The sequence below is a fragment of the Engystomops pustulosus genome, chromosome 4 (assembly GCF_040894005.1).
Source record: "Engystomops pustulosus chromosome 4, aEngPut4.maternal, whole genome shotgun sequence".
Classification (NCBI taxonomy): Eukaryota; Metazoa; Chordata; class Amphibia; order Anura; family Leptodactylidae; genus Engystomops; species Engystomops pustulosus.
Genome location: NC_092414.1, coordinates 71,157,451 through 71,169,460, shown reverse-complemented (window position 1 = coordinate 71,169,460; position 12,010 = coordinate 71,157,451). Strand labels below are relative to the sequence as shown.

General features: G+C 41.2%; 1 protein-coding gene across 3 annotated transcripts in view; it reads right to left on the bottom strand.

Moving 5' to 3' along the window:
* PPARGC1B (PPARG coactivator 1 beta) overlaps positions 1-10,655 on the bottom strand; it is a 56,730-nt gene extending 46,075 nt beyond the window's left edge. For all 3 annotated transcript variants that reach the window (XM_072146207.1, XM_072146208.1, XM_072146210.1), the window contains exon 1: positions 10,538-10,655. In XM_072146207.1, coding sequence (XP_072002308.1) covers positions 10,538-10,609 — 72 coding nt within the window. In that variant the 5' untranslated portion in view covers positions 10,610-10,655. The remainder of the gene's footprint in view (positions 1-10,537) is intronic.
* Between the last annotated feature and the right edge of the window lie 1,355 nt (positions 10,656-12,010).

The following is a 12,010-nucleotide window of genomic DNA, read 5'->3' as shown; positions in this document are numbered from 1 at the left end:
ACATACAAGGAAGCAGTCACTCACAACCTCCCTATGTCCCAAGATCTCTGCACTGGGGTTTTTATAGTGGAAACAAAGTCCAGTGCTTTGTTCTGCTTTGTGAACAGTGTGATTCATTGTGTGTCAGGAAAAAAAGGATGAAAAATACAAAGCAACGGAACTGAACATTTGACATGCTGTCCATGCGGGCAATTATGTTATAGTCACGGGAGGAAAGAAAGCCTCAGGCTCTCTTTCAAATTTTAAGATGCATTTATATTTATCAACAATTAGGATAGGGCTTATGGCCGTATAACATTGCAATCCCAAAATCACAGCTAATAATAGTAAATGCAGCTGTGAAGAAATCCCATATAGCTAATGGGTTGCAGTACCTAATGTTAGTCGTATCATTGTTGCAACATCACTATGCCACTTTTATAGATCATGGGAGCTACTCAATCCAATCCTGATGGTTCAGTGTTGCTTAAGATGAATGGGCTACCATTGATCACTACAATATTTGACACAGGACAAAATCAAAGGATGTCAAAGTCTGACTACTGCAACCCAATCAAATCTGTTACCACCCTCCAAAGCAGCGCACATACTCAGCCACTGCTCCATTCACTTCTATAACCTGTGTCAGACCCCTAGAAATCAGATAAGAGATTGCTTATACCGATGATGGACAGAAAAAGGACCATGTGCTTGTTGGATTTCATGACCCCCCGCCTCTCACAGTGCCAAGTACAGAGCCCCAAGCTTTATGGTGACACCTGATGCAAGGAATCCCTTGTTTCCCAGGGAAAAAGTAGTGACACAGTTTCAGTCTCCAATGTCATTGTCACAGCTTTATTTTTCTGAACATGAAATAAACAGATGCCTGCAGTAACCTAGGTAGTCTACTAATGCATTAAACACCATCAAAACCAGTGATGTTGCATTATTTATCTCATCATCTAATCAAAGAGCTCCATAAAAATATGCAACAGTCAAAATTCATGCCAGGCTCATGTTGATGGAATCCAAATATCAGGTCCGAGCAGTAGAATATCACAGTAGGCAAAGCTTTCACGTTTAGAGCTTTTAAAAATGTGCGCGTAGGATGGGGACTTGTGTAGCGAGAAGGCGTAGGATAGAATTAGAACAGCAGCAGGGTTAGTACAATATAATAATCCATTGAGTTCAGCGTGGTTTGTCTGCTGCGGTGGTGTGAAGACACACGGTGTACGTGCAGTTCTACTTCCTCATATGAACACCAGCATTGCAGACAGTCAGGAAGCCTGGTTTGCATATGTAGCACACCCAAAATACAGGTAAACCAGGCAGCTCTGCTTAATCCAGCGCCTGAGCTTTCGCCTGTGACACCCTTTAAAGTCTATGTTAATGATCTGCAGGAAATGAAAAAGCACCCATGATCTCCAGGGGGGAATACTGGGAACCAATCTTGTTAAATGCTTGGCTGCCCTTGTGCTTTCAATGAATAACCTACATTTATTTAACCAAGGTTGTTCCCAGTGCCTATAGCCTAAAGGGGCAAAGAGGTTTAACATAGCACATGATAAATTATTAGATTTTGGAGGCCTCTGACACTGCAGAGAAGGGAGCGATAAGGTTTATGTGGCAGCGAAACAGCCTTGTCCATAGGTTTTATAAGATCGATTAGCAGATAACTAGTAAATAATCTGCTCGCTTCCTCCTATACCAACATCAATGTTTCGCTTCTCTGAACCTCATTCAGCACATGAATAGTTACCAGGAATGAAAGGAGTAGGGGTGCGTTCACTTGTCATCAAGACTCCATTTATTACATTAGGGAGAATCCTGGTACATGGTGTACATGTGACAAGCCCTGTATACCCTTGCTGCCAGCTGGCATTGGCAATTACTAGTACAAATTATATGATTTATTTAGCTCAAGAGCAGCATTGTACAAGACTAATCATGCATATTAATCACACATAAAACAGATCTAGGCTGTTTGAATAGCATGGTTACTGCTCTTCCATGCAAGTTACCATAGAAAGAAATCTGATAAGGGTTGTATTTGTCCTAATCCAGACACCATTAGGGTACACAAAGCCATTAAGGAGATCTACGAGGGAGACTTATCTACTACAAAGGGTAGTTTCAATGGCTGGAACTGTCATATCAACAAGATGCAAGTATCCCAATCCCTGGCAGTGTGGCACTATTCACGTATCGTGATCTTGGACTTATGGTATCAATACTAGCGCGTGTGAGCCCTGAGGATCAATCTCTAAATTCACTTTGTTTCCTTTATGTTATGTTATGTCAAAACAATATGATGCACCCTCGGTATATCCAGACAAATGTGTTTCAGGTTCTGTGGAAAACTGGGTAACAATTCCTATTTAATCTCTTTGAAAAAAGAGAACCTTTGTTAGTTCAACATAGTTTGGGAAAGTTAGAAATTAGTCACATGCTCCTCTGGCAAGCAGGATGTGTCACACTTCTGTGGAGTCTCCAATTTGCAGTGTTTATAGGAACAATATACAGGGAATGCTATTCCTCCGGATATACATGGCGTGTGGAGAGGAAGGTCTCCATTACAGTGATTTATCTAAGGTATTGTCACCGCAACTAGTAGAAATAAACCATTTTACTAAAGCGAGAGGTAACATGCGACTATAATATGTGGGATGCATGTTGATGGACATGTTCTGCATCTGTCTTCAGTGATTACAATGCACATGGTATTGGCATGATACCTATGGCTAACACAATGGGGCAGTTTATTAAGCTGTCAGAATATTCTTAGTTGTCCATGGCAACCAATTACAGCTCAGCTTTCATTTTAACAGTGCTCATGAATATTTTAAAGGGGAGCTGTGATTGTTTGCCATTGGCAACTAAGAATATTCTGACTTTTAGAAAGCTTGATAAATCTGCCCCACTATATAGTCAGAGTAAGCCATTCCAGATCCGCAGGGTTAAAGTCCATACATACAATAAACATTTAACTGCACCCGAAATGGAAATTAATCAAGGTAAAATGTCAGATAAAATGGTTTCATGTTGGAAGCGCCACCCAGAGGCGAAGAACTCTAATGGCATTTTGCAGTGACGCTTAGAATGTGCCACACAAGAGAGAAAGTAACTAAGGGGATATAATATATTACTAAATGTGACTTTCATGAAATGCTTTGGAATGTGTTTTATGGTCACTGGTGGCAAAGTTCAAGAATTGCAGCAAACTTTACAAATCCTTTCATGCACTGAGCCAATTCCAATTATTTTACCAAAGGATTTAGAAAGTGTCGGTAAAGTTCAAAATCATTGTGTTCTCCACGCTCGCTCTCCAAGCTCCAGCCTTAAAAAGAACACATATACGTAAATGTCAAGGAGTTCATTGTGGAAGCAACAGCTTGTAGTTTACAAGACTCAGGTCTTCCGCGAAATATTCAACACTTCCAGGGACACTGATTAAAATGTGCAGACATCAGGAAAAAAGCTTCAGTAACTAATCTCGTGTCAATAGCATATCAAGACTTGTACACATGGCTTCTACACTTTGTCTCAGAGTAATTGGCACTGGGCTCCAGTAAAGAGTAAAGCATCCAAGGTTCAGTCACTCCTTGATAAAGTTGTCACCTTCTCAGACACGTGACGTGTAACGCTGGGTCCACATGGAGTGACTATGGTGCAGCCACAACTCAGACAAGCTTGTCCCTGGATGTAACCATATGGTTGACCAGTAATGAAGGTGATGACTGGACGAGGCAGGACAGTAAAGAAAAGAAGATCTTTACTCTGCTACAAGTTGACTCTTCTCATTTAGCAAACATTGTTCATGCAAATGTATGGCTAATAGTGAATATCTAACAGTTATCTAAATTGGAGTGGAAATATTAGAAGGTTAATTTAGAAAATTAGGTTAACATGACCTGAAAAAAACCGTTTTGCCAAAATGGACCACAAGCTAATGTGGCTGGAGGCAGCCCAACACACCCCAGATGGCAGTCATTGGCACGTGAAGGATTCATATGCCTAATTTTCTATTCCTCTGAGAGTTACTTTTAATCCTGTATCAAACATTCAGTCTTTCTGATGTGTATTCCTGGATTAAGGGTATTAAATATTAGATACTTGTCAACAGCGACCTTGAAGCTTGGGGAAGGGGGGGGGGGTGTATCAACAATCTATAATCTTATAGGGCCACCAAATAGTATAGTGTCCAAAAGCTGTCCACTATCCCCTTCACCATAATATAGTTATATACATATACAATCTAACTTACCATTCACTACTAAATTGTATGCAGGATAAATTGGTTGCTACTGCTTGTCTGCATTATGATATATCGCTCAATACACTGCTCCTGTGCTGCTACATCAGTGATATATTATGTGTCTTTGTAAAGAGTGTTATTTATAGACAACACTTTGTTTCTTTTGTGGATCACGCTTATGACATATTTCCCATGTTTTAACAATAAACAAGGTCATCTGAATGGACTCCTCCAAGATAAGTAAAGGGGGAAGTGCAGATGGACTGCACCATATATGGAGTCACAGCAAAGCAATAACATTATAAGTATGTATTATAAGTTCTTCATATTATTGCACGGACTGTAATATTGTTTATTTGTTTCCTAAAGGACATCGACCACCAGGATCAAGGATTATAAAAAAAGCACACTGACATACTGGCAGAATCCACTTTTCTTGTAGATTTTTACGCCCTGGTTTTTAAGAAAAAAAAAAAGCTTCAAAATTACGCAAATTAACCTAAGGGGCTCCAAGCCCCATTAACACATATGGAGCCCGGAGTGCCTCAGGTTCATTTTCATAATTTAAAAAAAATACTTTTTGTAAAGAGCAAGACACAGGAAGGTTAGGGCAGAGAAGATCCTGATAGAGGAGGCACACACCAGTATGTCAGTGTGCTTGGTTTACAATCCTTCATCCTGGTGGTAGATGTCCTTTAAATGCAGCGGTGAAAAACCTTTCGGAATAGTTTTCATTTACATTTTTTCTAAATGTGGATGTTGTAGAATCTATGCATCTCCAGTAATTAACTAGCAGCCATTCTGCTTATAGATAGAAAAATGGAAAGCTACTGGCTAGTGTCATTCTCCATGTTCACAGGAGCCCAGCGAGAGATAAAATGTAACAGAAGGACAACACCCAAGTCTTCAGTAAGGGCAGATTACTGTACCTGTAACTATGTGCAACTGTATTTTCCATATTTTAAGTATGTAAAAGTAATTTATTCCCATGACAAAGGTGTCCATAGATGTCCAGGCTCCTTACAGTGTTCTTACAGAATGTGCCAGTGCTGAAGCACTCCAAAGCAGAGCTGAAGCAGAACAATGCCCATTAGAATTAGCTATTTTTAGTAAATACTTAAAACACCAAGTGTCATTATACCCAGATTATAAAGGACATTAAGTGTCTTGGCATCACTGGTCACCAAGAAGAGATGGTTTACCTAATATTCAGCACATTCCTGGAAAGCATTGGGGTTACTAACACATTGTAATCTGATAAACCTGTCACTTTCCTTTGATAAAGGTTTATTCCATTACCAAAGAAAATTCCATGAAAAGATTTCAAGTTGTCTCCAACCATCCCTACTGTTTGCTTACCCACAGTATATGCAAACTAGTTAATACCAGAGAAAGATTGATGCCATGATTGATGCTTGGCTTTCGGTCATGCGTATTTACATACATGAGCAGGTATTTTCAGGCAACTCAATTTACTGTTTTGCGAGCCAAGTGAAATGCTAACACACCAGTTGTAATCACTGAAATAGTTCCATTTTTTTAGTTAACAGTTAAAAAAAAAATATCACAGACACAAACTAAATTAGAAACTTTATTACTTCATAAGCAATGGTGGAAAATGTGGCAATTCCTATCAGTTCTGGAGCCTAATAAATCTCTGCAGTTCTGTCACATTCTGTGAAGCAAGCAGCAGGAGGCTGGGGTGCTGCCAATTACATGGAGATGGTGAAAATTACTTATTCTTTCTGCATGTTGATCTATTCTTTGTTTATCTCCTCAGTAGGAAACAGATGAAGAAAAACACTGGAAGTGCTGGGAATATCCAGAAAGACAATGGCAGCTGGCATCCAATATGGATTGCAATTCTTTGTAAAGGTCATTGGTTTTCACTTTTTCCCCCAAATTAGACTATACCTTCATATTAACTAAACTATTAATATTTTTCACTTCCATCTCATTTTAGGTACTAAACACACTCCCACATACAAAATGGCCTAGTAAGCCCTCAATATGCAAATCACAGCAATTTAAACCATGGCCAACGTTTCATACAATCTGCAGAAACCACTTCAAGTATACAAGAAAACATCTCCAAAGAATGTCCTGAATAATAAGCCCTGGAGCCCCAGCCTCCTACTAATAAACTCCAAAGAGATTTAGAGAAATACAATGTAAATCCCTTCAGCAGACTTACAAGCTTACTCCAATTCTGTTACAGGTTAACCAGCGCCCGCAGGTCTGCATTATCACTACTCTACTTGTAAAGTAATTAAAAAGGGTTGACATAGCGTCCAAATGCCTAGTACGGTGGTATCTAGCTCCTGATAAATGTATGCTCCGCACTCTGGAATATGTACTGGTTAATCAGTTCTTAATGAACTCTATGCCACTGAGGTAACTTACAATGTGTACTGAAGGTTAAAAAACTAGATTTCCACTCAGACATCTACAAGTGCCTGGAATCATGAGCTTTTTATTCCAGGCATAGCATACAAATCGGATTTCAATGGCATCTGGGTGACTACAGAGAATTACAGGCGTAAACACGTCAATTAACCTGCGCGATAGTGCCATATAAGTACACAAAATGGATTTATTGCCCCCATCAGCAAGTTTAGCGTTATCACCACACTTGTTAACTCGAACTTGTAAAAACTTTTTCAAACAAATTCTTCTAAAATGCTGTCGTCTACTCAGATTGTATTCAATAAAGTTCACTAACAAAAATCAGAATATGTTGGCGGCCAAAAAAAAAATGCTCAATAAATTACTCAACGTGTAGTAGATTTGTGTTTTAAAAGGGCTTGCAGAAATCCAAACAGAGTGGTATCCAAATTGGTAGAATTTAATTTCAGGCACAAATTTCTGAAATGTGTAAATTCTTTACTTCAGAGCACATGTTAGAGAGGAAGAGACAGACAGGGGGAGGCACTCTGCTGGTAAGCCTTCATCTCATAGAGAAACATGCTTCAAGCAGACTTTGCTCCATTCACTCGTCATACAGTAGTAAGGAGGAGGCAGGCCACGGGGCGGGAGTAAAGGGGGCTGGTGAGGTAGTAAGGAGGGACGTCAGCAGCAGTCAGGGCATACGCCTTCCATTTATAATTTACAAAGCATGTGACTGCTCCAGGAAGCCTTACACGTAGTTGCATCAGAGACTACATAGAGAACAAGCACACGCCACTCCAGCACCTAACTAGTACCAACCAACTGCTGACCACACAAGCGCGCTGGATAATATTTTACCAGCGGCTTAGACTATTTAATCACTTTTGCAACATCCATTCAGTCAGACCAGTGAAGGGATTAACATACCGGGTTATATTTCTAATCTTATTTCATGTGGCTGTAGCCTGTGGGGCAGAAAAGCAATAAAGAACATGCTTGGAGCCTACACAAAAGGCGGTAAATATGGAAATGGAATAAATTTATAAGCATAAAAAAAAATATACAATCTAAAAAGGCCTGACTTTAACCCCAAAAATCTCTATTTTCACTAGGCTTCTTGTAAATCATGCTTCATGTATAGGGAGCTGCCTTTCAAGGTAGCACTGAGGCAAAGTATTCCTTATCCCACCCTGGGAAACGTTTTTTACATATTTCCTTCCCGGATAATCACATCAGTGAGCCTTTAAGCAAACCAGTATTACCACTGACAACGCCAGTAATCTCCATTTCACTGTTCAGTAATCTAATCCAGTTCTTACATTTTCATAGTACTAGTGATGTTCACGAGACTTCTTGCTTCACAAGATACTTCATAACCTTTGTTCATCGTAATCTTTGAATGGAGGGAGGGATCCTTAGGTCCTTCATACTGAGGGCAGGCACACAATATTGTGCAATGTGTGCCACATTATGACATGTCTTGTCTGGCAGATTCTAATGAAGAAATACCAACTGTGGCCCCACAAGTCACAGCAAGGGTTATTAATTGTGACGTATTCTATATGATCTGGATGTCTAGGTTGATGGTCTATGTCTATGAGATAGGGAGCAAATAGAATTGAAAACCACAAGCAGACAAAATAATGATGGATGTATGACCAATGGTCAATCTAATGGCCACCACCCCACTCCTATCAGTAGGTGGTATATCCAGACAATTATTTAACTAATATCAACATTAAGAAGACATCGAGACTCATATTGGCCCTAAACTACAAGCCAAATGTTAAAATTATATATGTATTGTATAGGTCTAAAATTCCAGGAGCCAAATATCCAATGGATCTCGATATCTGTCTGAACTTTATATCAACCATGTATTGATTGTTAATGCAATTAAAAGGGTAAGCTATTTTCAACAAATGGGATAAGGTGGGGTTACATATAGGTGTATAGAACTATGGGCACCAAGATTTGGGTAAGAGTTTCACTGTTGCTTTACAATGAGATTTAAGTTTCAGATCCAAAGGCATCTTGCTATAGCAACCTATACAGATAAAAGACATTACCGTACCACAGTTCTTATGTCAAGCTTTGAAGTTTACCATATCTGGCACTGCTTTAGAAAGCGACATAGTGTGAATTAGCCAATACGTGTCTCTTATCCAAACAAATACTATGTGTAAATGCCAAGCATCACTGTGGGGGACTGATCAATCTAGACTGAGTAAGATACTACCTGGAACCTACTGCTGCAGACTCGCTGGAGATGATTCATGCCATCATGTCATTATCCATTCTACATGTCAATATAGCAGGATTTCAAAGCCTGGAATAATAGCCTGGAGCTGGCTGCATCACACTCACACATGCCCAGCTCAGCCCTGCTCTGTAACCATTATGTAGGGATGTTATGAAACTGACAGGGCTATGACTCACAGAACACAAAATGCTGCTGTGGACAATGGGCACAGAAGAGCACCGTAGACAGAGCACTGGGTGGCTGTGCCCTCACATCTACCTGCAGCAGCTTGACATGTTATGGGCATGGGTAGCTGAGCTGAAGCATTTTCTGCTGCAATTTTGGATAGAATACATATCAAGTAGCCAGTGATCACAGGATAGCACGGCCATCACTACAGTCAATGAAAGTGAAGGTGGCCGCATCAGGTTTGGCTTTACGTTTTCATAACGCGTTACAATGAGACATTTTACCCCATGAATAAAGATCACTCAGCAGATAAACTTCCAACCCTATGTAAACTATTGGGATGAGTTTCACCAAATAGTCAGATTTATCTGTTCTGCGCTTGTACTTTGGGAATAGCGGGATGGTAATATGATACACAGTGGATACACACATCTTGTATTACACTCCTAGAGCACATGGTCATAGGCAATAAAAATGGAACATACAATGAAGCAGACAAAAGAGCATTGCCAATATCACAAACGTATGTTATTATATTCATACATTATCAAATTTATAGTCACACCTTAACGTGGTATACAAGTAACAAAGCGCCATATTTATTACGGATTACGCTATTTTAAGGAGATCTCCCAATATTCTAAGATTTCTTTGCAGCAGGTGCTGGCATGGATGGATAGTTTTAGGATTGATCACCATATGATGAGGATGCCCTGCACAGAGGAAGCCACTTAGAACAAAGTAACAATAGCAGCAGATTAGCACTGCACATCCTGCTGTACATCTACACACTAGGCAGGGAGTATCAATGTGAAATGACATAACTGCAGCGGAGCCCAGATGCCCACAGCCCTGCCTGGCAGTGTGTGCCACATGGACACGAGATTGTAAAAGTGAGCGCTAGTATAGGCTGCTATAGGCAGAGGCCGGCTACACGCCCCCTCCAGCACCGCATGCTACATCCTGCTCACACCGCATGGGTAAGCGGGCACCCGGTGCTCACTGCTGGCACACAGTGTGTGGGCACCATGCGCCCGCGGTGCGCTCCACGTGTAAGAGCACCGGGAATGAATGAAGCCTATGACAGCCTGTGCGGGCACCTCCGTGCCAGCAGGTAGAATGCACTGGGGTGCGGGCTGCACGTGGGGGGCACAGAGAGGGACACGTGAGGGAAGGGAGAAGTGGGGCGCCCGGCATATAGAGGGCACTGGAGGAGCATGCTGCATTGAGTTGCTCCCCCAGAATATGGGGTGCCAATGCATGCCCGTCACGTTGTGGGGCGCTGAGGGGTCTGACCAAGTGGTAAAAAGTGCCAGAATGGAAAATGTACACGTGAAGCAGCTGCAGAGCAGGGTGCACTAACGGGGTGCCCGCAGAAAAATGGGCAACTCCACCTGTCATTCACTAGCAATGCACCAAGTGCCAGCGCCAGCCACTGCCCGACGTCAGGTGCCCGACCTGTGCCCGGGGAGAGCTGCTCTTACCGGGCTGTCAGTCAGGTAACTAAACACGAATGACTCCAGCGCTTCATCCAGCAGTGTGCTGCAGTCCGCCATCTTCAGCGAGTGCAGCTCCCAGGCTGAGAGGAGACTAGAGAGCTCAGAGAGAAGGAGGAGGAGGAGAGGGAGGCGGGAGGACCGGCAGAGGGGAGGCACAGCAGCAACAGGGCACCGGACCCCTCTGCCACCACCAGGGTGCCCACCCCAGCCCTGCACCTGTCTAATACAGTACTACTACACTGTATATTTTAGGGGATGTCAAACTTCAGATGCTGCTGCAGAACCTCTTTTGATATGACCACACTATCATACACTGTATCATATTAGTTATATACAATGTATTACACAATAGAATTCTTTGGTATTCCCCACCTCAGCTGCAGCAGAACCTCTTAGAGATGAGCGGTTATGTAACACACTGCAGCATAGTAGTTGTATAATACAGCATGGACTTCTTGGTATCTCTCATCTCAGCTACTGCAGAACCTCTACGAAAATTACCTTCTCAGCAGTTGTGTAACACACTGTGCATGGAGCTTATATAATACATTGCACAACACATTAGAGGGTCCTTGGTAGGTGCCACCTCAGAACCTCTTAGAGATGATCGGCAGTTATATAATACACTGCAGCATAGTACATATATACAGATAAATAATATTGGGAATATAGGGATCACAGCCGCCTCAGAACCTCTTAGAGATGAGCGGCTCAGAAGTTATATAATACACTGCAGCACGGTACATATATACAGATAAATAATATTGTGAATATTGGGATCACAGCCGCGGCAGAACCTCTTAGACATGACTGCAGTAGCTATAAAATGTATTGCACACTACATCACAGGATTTTTGGAACAACTCAGCTGCTGCAGTACCTCTTTGAGATTAGTGGCTCAGCAGTTGTTATCAATTTAGTAGCATGGTAGTTATATGATCATTTGCACAATGCCTCAGTTGCTGCAGAACTTCTTAGAGATGACCAAAACTGCAATCATATAATGTGCTGAGGAATACAGTAGTTGTTATATTTCACATAATACATTATAGGGGTCTCTGATTTTCAAAGCTCAGCTGCTGCAGAACCTCTTTGTGATGACTGAATTCAGCAGTCAACATTGAAGCACATTAGTGATATAATAAATAGCAGAATACATTATAGGGTTCATCCTATCTAATAAATCTGTTTCTCCAGAACCTCTTAGTAATGACCAACTAAGCACTTACTTAATACATTGCAGCACAATACAGGCCCCCAGGTTACATACAAGATAGGGTCTGTAGGTTTGTTCTTAAGTTGAATTTGTATGTAAGTCGGAACTGTATATTTTATCATTGTAATTCAGCCAGAACTTTTTTGGTCTCTGTGACAATTGGATTTAAAATATTTTGGGTTGTCATTAGAATCAGGATTAACAATAAATCTTCATTACAGACACCTGTGATAACTGTTACA